The sequence below is a fragment of the Danio rerio genome, chromosome 23 (genome assembly GCF_052040795.2).
Source record: "Danio rerio strain M-AB ecotype USA chromosome 23, GRCz13ab, whole genome shotgun sequence".
NCBI classification, from domain to species: domain Eukaryota; kingdom Metazoa; phylum Chordata; class Actinopteri; order Cypriniformes; family Danionidae; genus Danio; species Danio rerio.
Genome location: NC_141043.1, coordinates 47,404,924 through 47,423,631, shown reverse-complemented (window position 1 = coordinate 47,423,631; position 18,708 = coordinate 47,404,924). Strand labels below are relative to the sequence as shown.

General features: G+C 36.1%; 2 protein-coding genes across 2 annotated transcripts in view; both read right to left on the bottom strand.

The window, feature by feature from the left end:
* The window catches only part of LOC147838299 (interferon-induced very large GTPase 1), a 35,225-nt gene extending 26,720 nt beyond the window's left edge, over positions 1-8,505 (bottom strand). Inside the window, exons 1-2 of the mRNA XM_087307837.1 lie at positions 8,055-8,505; positions 7,004-7,389 (exon numbers count right to left, since the gene is read on the bottom strand). The gene's annotated coding sequence lies outside the window, so the exon portion shown is untranslated. The remainder of the gene's footprint in view (positions 1-7,003; positions 7,390-8,054) is intronic.
* On the bottom strand, positions 1,594-14,467 carry LOC562362 (interferon-induced very large GTPase 1). Its single transcript, XM_087307836.1, has 4 exons — positions 14,344-14,467; positions 12,920-12,982; positions 8,055-8,920; positions 1,594-7,389 (listed from the first exon to the last, which is right to left on the bottom strand). The coding sequence occupies exons 1-4, from the start codon at positions 14,357-14,359 to the stop codon at positions 2,695-2,697; spliced, it is 5,640 nt and encodes a 1,879-aa protein (XP_087163962.1). The 5' UTR covers positions 14,360-14,467; the 3' UTR covers positions 1,594-2,694.
* Positions 14,468-18,708: the final 4,241 nt, after the last annotated feature.

Genomic DNA, 18,708 nt, shown 5'->3' with positions numbered 1-18,708 from the left:
TGAGAATCTAAAATAGATTTTTCATTAGACCAAAACTAACCCGGTCTAAACTCCAGCGCAGAGTTGCGCCTCGCTTACACACTGCTTAATACACACAAGAGAGCAATAGGCAAATATCTTTACATATGAATAAAATTTAAATATTAAGGATATATATATAGTATATAATAAGAATAGATATAGAATATAAATGTAAAGGATTAAAATATTACAAAACATATTATTTTCTAGCCTACATAAATATGAAAAATCACTGCTTTTATGTCTTCTTCATCTCGGGAGGCTTTTTCAGTTCATTCATAACAATTTGCTTTTGTATAATGTTATTATTATTAGCAGTATTATTTATTATATCCAAATTTATATTTGTTTTATTAAAAACAAGCTTAGATTTGTCCACCTGTCAGGTTTTAGACCATATGGGGCACAGCATGTGTTTTAGGATATAACTCAGGTTTTTGAGCACACTTCATTATTATTGTTCATTTATTCGTTTGCTGGAAATTAGAACTGAATTTAGAAATAGTTTTGAAACGAATATTTGCGTTTAACAAACAAAATTATTTATTTATAGGCTAATTGATGTCTGTGCGTAAAGGTTTCCCTATCCAAGAGCGAAAGTGAAAGTAGATCCATTATCTCTCATTCTCACGCAGTAGATGCTCTGTTTAACAGTTTTCTGTTAACTGTGAACTGTTTGCTAGTAAAATGTTCAGTTTTTCCACTTAGACTTACTTTGCATCCTGTAAATGGCGAATGCGCTTATGGCGTGACGCAGCTGGCTCTTAAAGGGAATGGGAGATGAGACTCTGATTGGTTTATTCTCAAAACACACCTATAACTCATTAAGAAAATAAACTCAACCCTTTTAGACCATGCGCCACGGCACAAAGCAGATTTCCCGTCCTTAAATTAGCAAAAACGCGTCCTGACACGCCCTGAAAGCGTTTGCGCCCTGCGCTTTGCACTCTGCGCATGGACCATCAAAATAGAGCCCTAAGTGTCAAATAAAATCTACATGTGATGTACAGCTATTTAAGAAACTAATTTGCCATATTGTAAAGAAAAATTAATAAATATTCAGGCATTTATCATCTGTTTGTCAGTTGGTTGTTGTCCTTCCTGTTGTTGTCCTTATGTGTTTCCTGATTCCAGTTTATATCCTGTTCTTGCTGCTAAAGTCTAGTTCTAGTTTAGTCTGTTTGAGTTCCTACATGTTTGTTTATTTGGTTACTTTGTTACTTTGATTTTGGGATTCTTGTCACTGCACAATACATCAATTAAACTGCACTTGAATTCTACAACCAGTTTTTGTTCCTGTTTTGATCACCCAAACGTGACAAAAATGTACATTTCTGGTAGAATATCCCTTATCCGTCTACCCCTGAACCAACCCTCTCAGGAAACAATCTGCATTTTATGTATTCAAAATACTTTATTCTGTGTGATTAACAAGCTGTTTTCCTGATGGGGACTAAAAATGGTAATGATAATGATGATGATAATTAAATCTTCTCACAAAATAATTAATCTCAATCATTAATAACATTCAATCTAATCCAGTCTATGATGAATTATGAGGAATGTCACATCCACCTATTATTTCCATTATTTCCTTTATCAAAGAAGACACATCTGTTCAAAGAATCACGATAAAATCATGAAAAATCATCACTTACTCTTTTATTCACCAAACGATACAACAAGAAAATCCCAACCATCAGACACATTAAAACAGGGGTGTCCACACTCGGTCCTGGAGGGTCGGTGTCCTGGAGAGTTTAGCTCCAACCCTAATCAATCACACCTGAACCAGCTAATCCAGCTCTTACTAGGTATACTAGAAACTTCCAGACAGGTGTGATGAAGCAAGTTGGAGCTAAGATCAGCAGGACACCGGCCCTCCAGGACCGACTTTGGACACCCCTGCATTAAAAGCACATACCCACACATTATCATTATTTACTTCATTCTAAAAATACACTGTTCACAATATTGTGGGTAATCAACAGTCCATTAAAGAAACACAGAGAGATCCGATTCTTCATCCATCCCATTTGGGATAAGTGATTTAAAACTTAGCTTAACTTAACTTTAGACCCAACAATATCTGTTTAATAATTAACACATACTCTAAATTTGATCAACACTTGATTTTATTTAGTATTTAAACATGATACAAATCACATTCAATTTTTGAAAGCATTTTTTTTCTGTCTCAATATATTTCACAAAAATGTAATGTAAGACGTTTATCCAAACCTACTGAATATATGTGTTGTGTTAATCATGCAGGATCTCTAAATGGAAACATGACAATAAGCATATACTGTATATTAACTGAAAAAGGAACAAACTACATATAGAAGAATTTAAGTGAATATGCTTTTGGTAAAGACATGCATACTACTTGTCGAAGTTCAGTTTTTATGGTGTGATTGTATTGATCCTCTTAAGAACAAGTTTACTAGAAAATATTGGCTGGAAAAAAACAGTATTATTTGTTGTTTAATTATTTCTATCATGAAAATCAGCGATTTTTTTAACCTTTTTACTTTGCATGGTTCTGCTATAATGTTTGTTACAATACTTTGAAATTCTCATAGCCGCAAGTTTTTGAACAAATTCTGTGGATTATTAATCTCAGCTTTTTGATATCATCTATAACGCTCAAGTGTCTTTGATAATTGCTGTTTAAATGTATTTATTCAGACTCTCAATAGCTTCCTTTTGAGTGTATTTCCTCCATTCATCTGGAATCTTTCCACTCCCCTCATAGGTTTTATTATAGTGCTTTTCCACATCTTGTTGGAATCTGCATACAAACCACTTCCAGTAGGGCAGCTCTGAGAGATCTGGGGTGATGCTCCATGAGGCATATTTAGGACCTGCTGTTCTGTATTCCCTCCAGAGGACTTTTTTATCTGATCTGTTTGGGTAAAAATGTCGGTCACTGGCTACTGCTGATGTGCAGATGCTGATAGACAGGTTTGTTGTTCCTCTGTAAAACCATCCATTCAGTCCATTATTATGATGGAAAGGAACGCTGTGATCTCCAGGATGGTCTTCTATGGTGTTTGTGCAGATGGCGGCACAGAAAGGACACTGAACCCAACAGCACTGACAGAAGTGATCAATCAGAATCTCGTCTGGTCTGTGTGCTTGTTCAAGCTTTACTTGAAACATCTCTGGGCGGAATTTACTGAAAATGTCAAACTTAATAGAAGGAAGCTCTTTCTTTATCACATCTTCTAGAAAACTGACATTAGCATCACCTTGATTCACTCCAATAAGGTCACTTTCAGAAAATATGAGCACACCAGAAAGCTGTTGAGTGAAATGACGCAACCACAAACCAACATCTCCATCAGTCTCTTTAACATGTATGCTGGATTCACGTGCTGCGTTTGTGATCTGTTGTTCTAGCACTTTAGTAATGTTTTCCATCTTGGGTCGAACATTTTTTTCAAATGTTTTTGTGACAAACTGGTTGACTTCATCTCTGATGAAATTTTTGAAGTGTTGTCTGGGGTTTTTAATGTAGCTGATGAATGCTCTGAAATCCTGTTTTTCTGCCAGAGTCTTCAGGATGTGTTTCTCCAGGTTTGATCTGTTTCCATTCAGTGATTCACAGTTTGTCCTCATTTGATCTGCTATATCTCTGGCAGTTGTTTTGTAGACGCTCTGCAGAATGGGCTCTTTGAGTTTATTACAAATGAATTCAGCAAAGACAGCAGTTGATGAAGCTCCTGTACAGTATTTCTGGAAGATTCTGTAGTACTCTTCACTCTTCTTCTCGAAATAGAGAAGAGGATCATTGACTTCCCTGAACATTTGGTATTGGTCTGTGAATGTCTTGCTTGTTCTCTGACATTGGTAAAGTACCAGATCAATGAAGAACTCATGCTTGAACACATATTTAACAATATTCCTGTTTTCATGTTCCTCTAATGTTGCCTTTATGTTATTTTTGATTTGTTCAATGTAGCTGATGTTGTAGCCCATCTTTGCAATGTTATACGACTGGATCATTTTATCTGTGTTCTCAGAAATGTCTGAGATTAAGGCTCTTATCTCAGCTTCATCATCTTCAGATAAATTAAGACCAATAAGATCTCTACCTTTTTTGATCAAATTTTCCACATGTGCGGTAAATCCAGTAGATTTCTTCAACTTTACATATTCTGAATAGCTTGGCAAACAGACCATGTCTTTGTACTCACTGCCGGTCAGACAGTAAAGGGGAAGACTGGCATAGCTCTCTCTGATGAGCTTTTTCATGTCTCTTGTTATGTCAATGTTAATGGCTGAAGGGTTGTCTCTGATTATCTCTGCTGTATGTTGTTTCCAAAAGGCATCAAACTGTTTTTTCATGGTATTTTCATCAATTGCTTGGTTTTCAGTTTTTAAGGCAAATTCTTTGCTCTTTTCAAACAGTGTGTTTTCATGATGTGTCCTCTCAGCATCTAACTTTTTCTTCAGGTGACGCTGCTGAAGAACCCCATTTAATTTCCTCAGAGTTTCTCTCACAATGTTTTCTTGAACCTGACTCATTTTAATCTCAAAGAAGCCTTTCCACTGATTCAGCATATTTGCATCTATGTCTTTCTCAAAGAATTCAGACATTGTCTTTTTCACTTCTTCACTTCTTTCCTTCAGTTCGCTTTGAAGATCAGTTTCCTCAACAACCTGAATTGCTTCATTTTCTATTTGGTTGTGCAGCTTTTGTTCAATCTCCAGCATGGCACTCCGAAGGCTCCAGGTCCACTTGCTGTATTCGGTCTCAATTTTCTTGTATGCTGCAATTTCTAAAGTATTTTTAAAACTGAACACAAAGTTTTCATTGAGTAAAGCCTCCCAGAGATCATTAATTCGGTGTTTTAGTTGTGTCAGCATTATGCCGTCTGATTGTGAAGCATGTGTTAGAATACGTTTCTTCAGTTCTAGAATATTCTCGCAGTAGTTTGGGTTTGGTGGTGCCATTGGTGGACTGCCCTCCCAGAGCTGAGAGAAATACTTCACATCATTCTGGACATCAAACCTAATGACATCACCGAACGCTCTTGAATCACAAACTTCCTCTTTTGCAGCGAGTTCAGTCATTTTGTCTAGTCTTTCCTGAAGTCTTCTCCTTCCCTCCATGTTTTTCTCAGTAGCTGTGACGTCTGAGACGTTTTGATGCACAAACATGCAGCTTGGATTTAGTTTGACTTTCTTCATCCTCATGAAGGCCTGAACAACAATCTGAAGAATGTCCTGCATCTCAGATGGGTTTTCTCCAAAAATGTTGATCAGGGTCATATTTCCAAGACCAACAACAAATGTTGCTATTTCATTGTCACGATAGTTTGTTGATGTTTCTTGCATTTCTGGTGCTCTTAGTCCTTCGGTATCAACAACCAGAATATAGTCAAACTTCAGCTCTGTTTTCATCTCATCTGACACTCTGACCAGCTGCATGAAAGCTCCACTGGTGCATCTGCCAGCACTGACGGCAAACTGCAGACCAAACAGGGCATTCAGCATGGTGGATTTCCCAGAGCTCTGAATCCCCAAAACCGACAGCACAAAGAGTCTCTGGTCTTCTAGTTTATTCACAAGTGAGTCTAAAACAGCAGAGACCCAGATCAGAGGAACATGAGCAGCATCTCCATCCATCAGCTCCAGTGGAAATCCAGAGATCATCATTTCTGCTGCAAGACCCGGGAGAGAACAGAAGTCAAACTGCAGACTCCTATTCTTCTTCATAGATGACCAAGATTCATAGATCTGACCACACTCTCTCATGATGTGCTCCAAGCCAAACCCTGTATGTTTGATTTGTTCTGATATTGCTTCCAGGTTTGCTTCTTCAATCTGCAGTTGATCTTCATGGTCAGGAATCTTTTTCAGTTCTAGGACTTTATTCCATTTCATGTCATACTCCTTATGAAGTTCACGGAGCTTCTCTGAAGTGAAGTCATCCAACAGGCTCATCATCCATCTGAGGAAATAATTTCTTTCATGGTCAATCTGTGATTCCATTTGTTCAATAAACATGTTCATAAACTTACTCAATCCATGTGCCACCTGCTCTTCTCTTATTTCTCTCATCTTCTTCAGTTTGTTGCTTTTATCTTCCTCCAGATTTTCTCCTCGTAGATGATGCAGCTCTTTGTTCATTTTACACCAGTCATGCCACAGTTTTCCCTGACAGGGCAGGATTGTTTCTTTCACTGTTAATGGATCTTTTCTTCTCAGTAAATTCATGATCTTCAGTGCTGCCTGTTTCCCTCTCTGACACTCTGGATCCTCTTCATCTACTCTGATTCCTGAGTGTTTGGCCACATCTTGAAGTTTGAATGCCTTTTTCTGCAGAGTCTCTCTGATAGTCTTTCTTATTTGATTAGATGTGTCACATGGATTTTTGTCAGAAAGACCAATTTTGTATTTTCCAGTCCCCAGTTCTGTTTCATCACAATTGTTGTCTGTGAGCAGGCAAATGAGGGGCTGAGGAGATTTGAAGAGTGATCTCACCAAACTCTTATAATGGTTCTTCTGTCCAAAATCTGGCAAGAAAAGGACATTTACTGAACTCATACTGGTCAGAATCTCATATTGTTTCTCATTGTCTGCTGCATCACCATGAAGATTACAGAAAGCAACACAGTCATCAAATGAATCTGTGTTTTTTCCAGATGGACAGTACCAGGCGATCTCCACCACTCCGTCCATCAGTAATCTGGTTCTGCTGCTGCCTGGGCAGTTCCTGTGGAAGAACGTGTTGTGTTTCTCATTGATCAGACTGTTCACCAGCTGAGATTTAGATGAAGACACAGAGCCAAACCTGAAGAAAAACACCATTGGAGTCTCAGCCTTGTAGACCGGCTGGGTTTGACTGATGGTTTCATTATTAGTGGTCTTCATCTTCCAGCTCTTGTTGATTTGTCTGAATGTCCAGAGAGGAAACTTAATATGTTGTGTAAATGGATCAGGAAAAAGCAGAGGCAGAGCAAACTGACACTGAGAGAGTTTAGTCACCATCAGCTGCTTCAGGAAAACATCAGCACAATGAAACACAGCCATCTGAACATCCATTGGGTGAATATCTGGCTTATTGTTTGCACCATCTACTTCATCTCCTTTCTTGGTGGTGAGAGTTCTGGGATCTTTATCTGTCTTTTTTTGTTTTATGACAGTATATCTTGCTCTGTAGTTCATGTTTATCAGCCTTTGTAGAAATGAGTTTGCCAGTTCATTCTCTTTCTGTGGCTCCTGTGTCTGAATTGAAGACTTGGTGATTTCTAGAATTGTCATTAAATTATTATTTTTTTCCAGATCAAGTCTGTGGTAGAGTGTTTTGAGTTGTTCATTGATTTGTAATCCATGCTTTGGGTTTTTTCTTTCTCTCTGTAAATAAGAATGATTCATATGTAAATATACAGATACATAAAAATATTTCAAATATATACAGATACATAAAAATTGGACAAAATGATTTTGTGAAGGCATGTCAGTACAGATCATTTGTTTTCATTTCTTTCATTTCATTTTCTTGTCGACTTAGTCGCTTTATTAATCCGGGGTCGCCACAGCGGACAGAACCGCCAACTTATCCAGCAAGTTTTTACGCAGCGGATGCCCTTCCAGCTGCAACCCATCTCTGGGAAACATCCACAAACACACACATTCACACTCATACACTATGGACAATTTAGCCTACCCAATTCACCTGTACCGCATGTCTTTGGACTGTGGGGGAAACCGGAGCACCCGGAGGAAACCCACGTGAACGCAGGGAGAACATGCAAACTCCACACAGAAACGCCAACTGAACCAGCTGAGGCTCGAACAAGTGACCTTCTTGCTGTGAGGCAACAGCACTACATACTGCGCCACTGCGTCACCCCCCAGATCATATGTGTTGACTGTAAAAGTAAACATCTGCAGAATTTGTGAATAGTAAATGGAAAAAAATTATCCCCAAAAACACTAAAAATAGGATTTGTTTTTTTAATGGTTCTAAATCCTCCAGTTGCTCCTGACCCATGTCAAAATTTTAGGCTATCACTTACCTGAGAAGAAATTGCACAGCACATTTTCATGTTCTCTATGTCTTTACTTCTCTCTGTTTCACTCTCCATAGTTTGAAATTGGGGATTATATGTCATAAATTGCAATTTTTCATTCTGAAATTTATATTGAAGTGCCTTTTTTTCTTCCTCCATCTTCATCTTTATTCTTTCTTTCTCTTCTTCATGTTTGGAAAGGAGTTCATCTCTCTCTTTTTCCAGCTGTTTTACTTTATTCTTTAACATCTCTGTTTGTTGTTCTTGTTTTTCTCTCTCCATCTGTCTGAACATCCTAAATGTGTTGAAACTTCCTCTGTTTTTTGCCACCATACCATCAATTTTCTGCAGTAATTGAGTCACCTGCATATGGTCTCCGGTCTCATTGTTATTGAACACGTGGTATCTGTTTCCACACTGTTCAATGAGGTTCATTAGAGCAGATCCAGGTGCACCCAGATACTCTTCAATGGTCTTGTTCTTTAGATCATCTCCTCTGGTGAAGAGCACCATAGTGTACATTAGGGAGTTTTCACCAAATGTCTCCATAATTTTTTTCATTGAATTTTCTTCCTCCACAGTGAACTGTCCCACAGATATCAGTAAGAGAAACACATGTGGTCCAGGCAGAGTCATTGAGATGCACTCTGTGATTTCACTCTGGATCCCTTTTTGACTGCTTTTATCAAACAGTCCAGGAGTGTCGATCACAGTAATGGATCTGCCATTGACCTGAGCTGTTTCTCTCTGACACTCTTTAGTAATTGACTCTTGAGACACATCTGAAATAAATGCTTCTCTCCCTAAGATGGTGTTTCCAGTCGCACTCTTCCCAACTCTGGTTTTTCCCAGTAGGACGATCCTTAAATCATCTGAAGATAGATAAAATCACAATGAATGTTTAATTTTGTGTAAAATAAACATTTAAAATGATTAAACAATACAGTGAAACATTAATGAAAAGGGAAAGTCATGACTTTGTATTCTTTTTTTCAAGTATTGTGACCCAAACTTTTTAAACTGCATTTAACCGAAAGTGAGTAGTTGTTATGATCACCAGCGATCTAACCACTTGAGGTCGCTGGTAAACACTCACACACACATAGGACTACAAATCTGCTTGCAAATGGACTACATAACCAGTCATGCTCCACACACACAACCGGTTCCAGATTCTGACTGATTGCATAGACACAGCTGATGCTGCTCAAGTACTGATTACACACACATATATACAGCTCACATTGAAATACTCATTGCTGAGTCTTGTTATCTGTAAACTGACATTTCAACGTATTTTCCTAGTCTTGTTTTCTTGTGTTTTTGACCTAGCCTAGTTTGTCTTTTTGTCTCAGTCTGCTGCCTGCCTTTCGACCTCTCGCCTGATCCTTTGACTACGATTCTGGACTGCCTTCATATCTGTTTGCACCCGTGTTGTCCATTGCTTGCCTGACCACGCTGAGTAAGGGGAAGCTGCAGGCCCGGAGACCCAACTGCACTCTCAGACCTGCGCGCACAGACCTGCGCTTCCAGACCAGACAGTGCCACCTGCTGTTGGGTTGGGTGAAGCGGCAGCTACGGAGACCCAACTGCACACTCAGACCAGCACTTTCTAGCAAGTAGCAACATCAGAAACGCCGATAAGGTTATTGATTATTAAAGCGATTCCGGAAAATTACCACGTTTAATGGCATAAATCAATGTGGTGTAAAATATTACACTAACAAGCAATTATTTCAGTGTTTGATTTTATCAAAATTAGTGTCAAAAGAGCATTATTTTATGATATTTACAGCTTGCTCTTATTTTATGTATTATTGTACCAATCTGGGACAATTTTCTAGCAATGTTTTCTGGCAAAATAAAAAAACTGTCAAGTAAAAATGTTAAAGTAAAATGTATAAAATATAGCACAATTATTATTTGTAACATATTTTAGTGCTGTATAGGTCTACTGTACATATTACCTTTGTACATATCTTTCTGAAAGTGCTACTAAAGACAATAACAGTAACACAAATACAGTTTATCAATTATTTATAAGTTCTGTAATGATTCAAACACGTTTTTTGGAAATCAAAATATCAGTTAATCTGCATAGAATTTACAATATGAGCTCTCTTGGGTGAAATCAAAAATAATTTGCTTGTGGTGTGTATTTTTTTCCCAGATTGATATTACAATTTAAAAAGTGGGTCTCTGCCAACATTAATACAATGTACCAAAGACTGCAGATATTTCCAGTTTTTTTGCTCTAGAAATGAAAAATCTCCCAAATAAGAATGTAAAGTATTTATTTTATTTAATGTTATTTTCTACGTAAAAATAATTAATACTCCAATTATTATTTTTCACCCTTTTTCTCTGCATTGTTTACAACTTGACTTGTAGGACCTCATGAAAAAGTACACAAAAATTACTCAAAGTACTATAATTTATTGTATGTGAAGAAATGTATTGTATATGAAGATAATATTCACTTCCTCAACTCAATACGAAACAGTGATAAATCTTTAATGATAAAAAAAGTCTGAAAATATTGAAGTAACTGAACAATATCTATTTACAAATACAGTTAATAAAAATACAACAGAATTAATGCATAAAATCAAAAATCTAGTATTTTTAATATTTCATATATTAATCTATTTAATCATAGCCTAATATTTTATAGTAGAAAAATAATTTAAAATATTATTTAGAAGCAGCTGGATCAGGTTAGTCGATCTTTTAAACAGCAGGTGGCACTGTGAAGGTCTGGAAGTGCAGGTCTAGCCGTCTGAGCGAGCAGGTCTGAGCATGCAGTTGGGTCTGCGCCACGCTACTAAACCTGCATGTGGATCCTCACCTCTGTTGTCACTGTGTCACTCCCCGAGTTATAGTAGTCACGAATTAAGAGTACATTTTTGGGGTAACTAGTACACTACCTGACAAAAGTTTTGTCTCCTATCCAAGTATTAGGATCAACAAATAATGTTGACTTCTAGTTAATCATTTGGTGTCACAAGTGTCTTATATAAAAGGCAAAGGCCTCTAGATTTTGCATATTTGAGCACAATAAAATAGGATCATGCCTTGATTATTAATGATTTCATTAGGACAGTAAGGTCTGATTTTGCTTACACTAAAGTCTCATCACTGAACAGAAATAATGTCCAGTATAGAATATAAAGTCCTGCTGCAGTGGAGACAGAATGAATATTGTGTCTGACTCCATCATGAGCTTGGAGGACTGCATTCATACATCTCTGACATGACTCAAATCACTTTATTTTCTATTATTTTTCAGTTACATTTAGGATAAACTTATATTTTTTATAATTGTATAATAAGAATAATACTTTTATTTATTTATAATATTTGTTTTATTTAAAAAAAAAATTATATATATATATATATATATATATATATATATATATATATATATATATATATATATATATATATATATATATATATATAATTATTATTATTATTATTTTTTTTTATTATTAATTACATTTTTTTTTGAGGAAGGCATGTTGTGTGCCTCAGTAGAGCTTTATGTTTAGCAACGCCCCTGCTTGAATCAGCAACCTTTTTGCTGTGAGGCGACAGTGCTAAACACTGAGCAACTGTGCCACCTCCCTCGTAAAATAAGAGCAGCACAAAAATGTATTGTGTATTTACAAACAAATGCTTTGAGTGAACAAAGAGACTAAATACTGAGGACCATGTGATAATTTGTTTTAATGAATCTGCAAAAAATGTCAACAATTCTGTGTTTTTCTGTCAATATGGAGTGCTGTGTGTACATTGAGAAATAAAATTAACTTTAATGAAAATGATGAAAATGAGTAAAATTTAAGAGGGTCTGTATACTTTCCGTACCCACTGTATGTATGACTGCTTAGTAGACATTTATATCAGCTTCTCCATCAACACCTGGATGATCCTCTGTCAGACCTTCGCTTCAGAGCCAATTCACATTAAAAAAGACACACACTGCAAAGCTTCTAGACCTTCTAGAGCAGTGTTTCCTAACCCTTTATTTTTTTAATAAATCTTTATTTCTATGGCACTTTTACAATGTAGATTGTATAGATTCAGTTTAGTTCAGTTCAGTGTGGTTTAATTTTCACTACTGAAAGTCCAAACACTGAAGAGCAAATCTATTGATGTGCAGATTCACAAGTCCCAAACCAAGCAAGCCAGTGGTGACAGTGAAGAGGAACAAAACTTCACCAATTGACCAAAGTCAAGGAAAAAACCTGGAGAGTAACCAGGCTCAGTTGGGCATGACCATTTCTACTCTGACCAAGTATAATTAGATCATGCAATTATACTTTGAAGCATATGTCAATGAACAATTATAGGACAAATATTCTAAAACATTTCAATCAGTAGCCTACATGTCAAGTATTAGGCCTACCTATGTGCAATATTAAGTATATATCTGAAAAGTACATTAAAGTAATTTGAAAGTATAATAATTTTTTAACACTTGAATGTTGAAGGGCAATCAGACAAACATGGTAATAAAGGGGTACTTGGTGACAATTAATAACAGGCGCAAAGGATGTTCCTGGAGACGAATGAGTGTGGCACCAGGGAACAACAGACATTGAAAACAGAATAATAAAGAAGAAATGACAAAGCTACAATGCAAATAAAAAGGCATGCAGTTTGAATATGAACAGTTCCAAACCAAATTCTGTTATTAAATAATAACTTATCAATATTTATATGTTATTCCAACCCAGAATTATTTATTTGATAACTGACCAAATTGGATTTCCTGTCAGGAAATAATGTTGGCAGTAGGCTACTGGAGAATTTGTTTTTAATTCATTTGTACATGTGTTAGGCTATTTTATTATTATTACTCTTACCACAAGTCATTTTTGCTTTCTTGTCGGGTGGATCTGTACGATCTTCTATTTGTCGTTTACTCCCTAAAGATAAAACAAAGAGAAAAAGTATTGTAAGAATAATGGTACAGACCACAGAAAAGGTGTTGGTATGTGTGAATATCCAACACAATCTCACAGCAATTCATAACTTTTTCATTTAGTGGCTAATTCGTACGATCTAATTCGTACAATTTAGTACGATTTGCTTATCCCCCAATGACGGTTGGGGTTAGGGGTGGGGTTAGGTGCCACGCCTCCTTTTTAAAATAGTACCATTTCGTACGACTGAACTCGTACGAATTAGCCACTAAACTGGCAAAACGTAAAATACTTACTTTTTCTCGTGAGATCAGGCTGGAATATCAGACATTGTGGGGGAAAAAATGCTATATTTCATGTTCTTTAAAAACAACATTTCAACCTTTGTTATATCGATATTCACAAATGGACGTAATGGAGCCTTTTCACATTTCTGGGTTTCTAAGCAGTGAATTCGTAGTTGGAAACCTCAGAGCGCAGTGAATGGGAGAGTACAACAAAAGTTTTTTTTACAAACCTATATGCTGAAATAATGACAGAAAAACTCAATGATGGTGTTATCAAGACTTTTAGAAAGGTGAAAACAATAGTGTGAGACTGATAACGGCAGCCGCAAGAGATAAAATCACAATGAATGCATTACACACACACACCACACACATGCGCTCTTTTGTTTCATTTTTGTAATCTGATGCAAAGATTATCCAATACATGCAGAAATACTGATAAATGTGCATACATTTATTAAAAAATCTAAATATTAAAAACTTTTCAACTTTTAAAATGACCGTGAAATGCGTCATAACAGACTAAGGGGTCCATTTTCTAATATTTAATTAGGCTACTTATAGTAGTTTCATTTGAAAGAATTGTTCAAATGTTTGCCTACTCTCATGAAAAACAAAATGGTACATTCTGTACAGCAGGCTAAATGGCTGCTTGGGGTGGCCCTAAGGGTAGCCTACCTTTTTGTTCTACCTTAGTGTTGTTTTCCCCAACACTGAGATTCAATACGCTGGCAGCATTAGATTTTTATGTACATCTGGCAATGTATCGACGATATTCACCGTTTCTATCATTGCAAATTTTACTGTTCTGTTTCAAAATGCTGTATAAGGGTGCAATGAGTAATGCTAATTAAATCTACTTCTTTTGTTTTAAAGCGATTACTAAAGTTAGTCTCAGTGTTGTAAAATGGCTCATGTAAAAAAAACTGCTTTTAAAAAATATTCAAGGTGCTTTTAATTAGGCTGGGCTACTGGTTTACCCAATAAATAAGATTAAAATTGCTTACATTTAGAATTTAAGTAAATAGTATATTTCAGCTTATTAAACAAATCTATTTCAACGCATTTGACTCTTACCTGCAATTGGCGCCATTGCGTGCTCGTTACAGCCAAAAGAGAAAGAAATTTAGCACGGAAATGAACACATGCATGAGCTATTTGTCAAACTTCCTTTGTTCAGGGAACTGCTCTTGTTCCCTCCAAAATCTGCACTTGTGTGTGTAGGCGGGGCATATAGGGTGCATATTGTAAGTTTTAGAGAATGTTTATGAATAAAAAATAAAACAAAAAAATTAAAAATAATTATAAAAAATAAGCTGGAGTTCTCAACTCTATAAATGTCATCACTTAGGCTATTTACCTTTGTGTTATTTCATATCTTTCTTTTGCAGGGCATTTAATATGAATTTTGTTTTGGAGCTGCAATGAATATTGAACACAAATTTAGAAGAAACTACAAAAACGCTGTATCTTTTGAGTAGCTTAATATTTGTTATGTTGTATTAAAAGTTTTCTTTCTAAAGCTAGTTTTTGTAAATGTTTGTGAACTTTTTGAAATCTTAATGATTTTTGCAAATAACATAACTATGGCTTTAGCATGAAAAATTAATTGCAATATAGGGCAGTAAATTACATTAAAAGATTTAATCAACAGAAAGCTGTCATAAATATATTTTATACACAAACACAAAGAGAGAAAATTTGAGTTTACACCTTTAATACACATTTCAAATGGATTATACAATCACAAAATCTACACAAACGAATGAAATATTACCTACAAAAGTAAACCCACAGCACTATTTGTTTCTAAACACATGAGAGTGGTGGAGTTTATTATGACTGGCAGATGTCGCTGCTTCACATGTTTATTCTTATGATGACCAAACTAGCAAGTCTCTGAAGAAAAATAGGCTTCTTTCACTCTCACCTGTTTCTTTTCCTTAAACATTCAAGACCATTGAACTGGAAGTCTTTTGCTTAGTTTTTTTTTTGCTCTAAGTATACTTGTTCTAGTTATCTTCACACTCTAACAAATGTGCGTGCGCGTTATTTCTGAGAATAAACACAGGGGAGTTCCCTTAGCTATATTTAGGCTAGATTCCTTTAATAAAGTCACTCATTTCAGGAGTGTGTAGTGAAGATCATTCCCCCACACACACTGAGGGGAATCCACAACAGATCACAATGACATTTTCTGACATTTTCAACAATTCATCGCAGTTATAATCCACATTAATGAAAGGAAATGCCGGTGAGTGCAGGAAATCTATTCAATAAATGCAGTGGTTATTATGTAGGGCACAAAACCACAAGCCTACATCGAGGTCACCATTTTAGCACAATTAAGCAGTGGTTTGCTGATTTTCCAGATTTGGTCAGTACTCATATGTGCAGCACTAATACTGACAATATTCAGATATTAACAGCAAAATTGACTGAACAGTTAATGTGCCAACAAATACTTCTCCCCATGTATGCTGTTTTAAGGGGACCTATTAAGCAAAAATTACTTTCATAAAGGGTTTAAACAGTATGTGAATATAACCAGCCTCTACTGCTAAAATGAGTTTATTTTATTTTCTATAATCACATATGATAAAGCAGTCTGCAGAAACACTTTGACATTCTCCCTTTGTAGGAGTCATCTGAGGGTGAAAGCCCCACCCACTAGTGACCATCTCAGCCTCGTTAGCATAAACAGCCCTGAGTGAGAAGCACCCATTGGTCATTAGAGTTCTGAGCTGCTGAAGATAATGTCAGTTTCTGCCAATATGCTGACACACAAGCATTTTTAGCTCCTCCCTCTTTTAAAAAGAGCCTCATTTAAATTTAAAGCAACAGTCACCAAAACGACACAATAGAATCAAACCCTAAAAGGATCGGATTCAGAGAGTTATTAAACATTATTTGTGTGGTATTTTGTGCTGAAACTCTTCACATAAACACTCTAGGGACATCTGAGACTTATTTTACTGACTTATCTTGTAAAAGAGGGCTAATAGGTTCCCTTCCAACCATAGAAAAAATGTGTAATCTGCTAAATTATTTAGAGAATGAGTTAATAAGAGAAAGGGTGCAATATGATGAACTGAATTTAATAGGCATTAAAACGCATGAAGATATTACCCTAATATTTTATCAACACCAGCAGAAAAGATAAGAACCTCAATGTGGTCAAGACACTTACTTCAAGTGTATTTTTTGTTCCTGTATTTTTGCTCTCTGCTGCTTGTTTTATTATAACATTTGGTAGTCTATAGCAGTGTTTCCCAAACCTGTTCCTGAAGGCACACCAACAGAACACATTTTCGACCTCGTCCTAATCAAACACACCTAAATCAACTCATCGGAGAACATAAGAAGAGACTCTAAAACCTGACGTTAGTGGGTCAGATTAGGGAGAATATGTACTGTTGGTGTGCCTTTGCTTGGGAAACACTGCTCTATAGCACTCTAAATGTATTTGTAAAGGTAAGACTGATTAGTGCAGCCCAAACATGATAATAAATGATGATTTCAGCACTAGTAATCAACAAAATATGCCCGTTTTATTGGGTTTAGTGGCATTGTTTACATTTTGCTCTCCAATATGGCCGACTGATGCATCATGAAAACATTCTTGATATAAATAGCTATGTATATGGACGTAATGGACTTTAATGGACTGGCCTTCTATCAATAAAACACTTACAAATAAATTCTACTTCTTGTTTTATTATAACATTTGGCAGTCTACAGTAGTGTTTCCCAAACCTGTTCCTGAAGGCACACCAACAGTACACTTTTTCAACCTCGTCCTAATGAAACAAACCTAAATCAACACATCAAAACACAAGAAGAAACTCTAAAACAGGAAGGTAATGGGTCAGATAAGGGAGACATCCAAAATATCTATTGTTGGTGTGCCTTTGGGAACAGGTTTGAGAAACACTGCTCTATAGTACTCTAAATGTACTTTTAATGGTAAGACTAATTAGTGCAGCACAAACATGACAATAAATTATGATTTCAGCACTATAATCGACTAAATATACCAGTTTTATTGGGTTTAGTGGCATTGTTTACATTTTGCTCTCCAATATGGCCGACTAATGTGTCATGAAAACATACTTGATATAAATAGGCATGTATATGGACATACTGGGCTTTAATGGACTGGCTTTCTATCAGTTAAACACATATACAGCAGTTCAATAGCTTACACAGAGTAAATTCAAGATTTATTGTTTAGTACAGTTGTTTTTGCTCTCTTCTGCTTGATTTATTATACCTTTTGGCAGTCTATGGCAGTGTTTCCCAACCCTGTTCCTGAAGGCACACCAACAATTCACATTTTCAAGCTTTCCCTAATCAAACACACCTGAATCAACTCATCAGAACATAAGAAGAGACTCCAAAACCTGAAGTTAATGGGTCAGATAAGGGACACATCCAAAATATGTACTGTTGGTGTGCCTTTGGGAACAGGTTTGGGAAACACTGCTCTATAGTACTCTAAATGTATTTGTAAAGGTAAGACTGATTAGTGCAGCCCAAACATGACAATAAATGATGATTTCAGCACTAATAATCAGCTAAATATAACCATTTTATTGGGTTTAGTGGCATTGTTTACATTTTGCTCTCCAATATGGCCGACTAATGTGTCATGAAAACATACTTGATATAAATAGTGAAGTATATGGACATAATTTACTTCAATGGACTGGCCTTCTATCAATAAAACACTTACAAATAAATTTTACTTCTTGTTTTATTATAACATTTGGCAGTCTACAGTTGTGTTTCCCAAACCTGTTCCTGAAGGCACACCAACAGTACACTTTTTCAACCTCGTCCTAATGAAACAAACCTAAATCAACTCATCAAAACACAAGAAGAAACTTTAAAACGGGAAGTTATTGGGTCAGATAAGGGAGAAATCCAAAATATGTACTGTTGGTGTGCCTTTGGGAACAGGTTTGGGAAACACTGCTCTATAGTACTCTAAATGTATTTTTAATAGTAAGACTGATTAGTGCAGCCCAAAACATGACAATAAATGATGATTTCAGCACTAGTAATCAGCTAAATATACCAGTTTTATTTGGTTTAGTGGCATTGTTTACAGTTTGCTCTCCAATATGGCCGACTAATGTGTCATGAAAACATACTTGATATAAATAGGCATGTATATGGACATACTGGGCTTTAATGGACTGGCTTTCTATCAGTTTAACACATATACAGCAGTTCAATAGCTTATACAAACTAAATTCAAGATTTATTGTTTAGTACAGTTGTTTTTGCTCTCTTCTATTCATCTGAACATAAGAAGAGACTCCAAAACCTGAAGTTAATGGGTCAGATAAGGGACACATCCGAATACTGGATGTACTGTTGGTGTGCCTCTGGGAACAGGGTTGGGAAACATTGCTTTGTGGTACTCTAAATGTATTT

What these genes read in the sequence shown, in the direction of transcription:
- LOC562362 (XM_087307836.1), bottom strand. An exon ending in GAAAGCAAAAATGACTTGTG is followed by an intron (nt 8,921 to 12,919) that starts GTAAGAGTAATA and finishes ATCTATCTTCAG; the next exon opens with ATGATTTAAGGATCGTCCTA. An exon ending in GCTGTGCAATTTCTTCTCAG is followed by an intron (nt 7,390 to 8,054) that starts GTAAGTGATAGC and finishes TCTTATTTACAG; the next exon opens with AGAGAAAGAAAAAACCCAAA.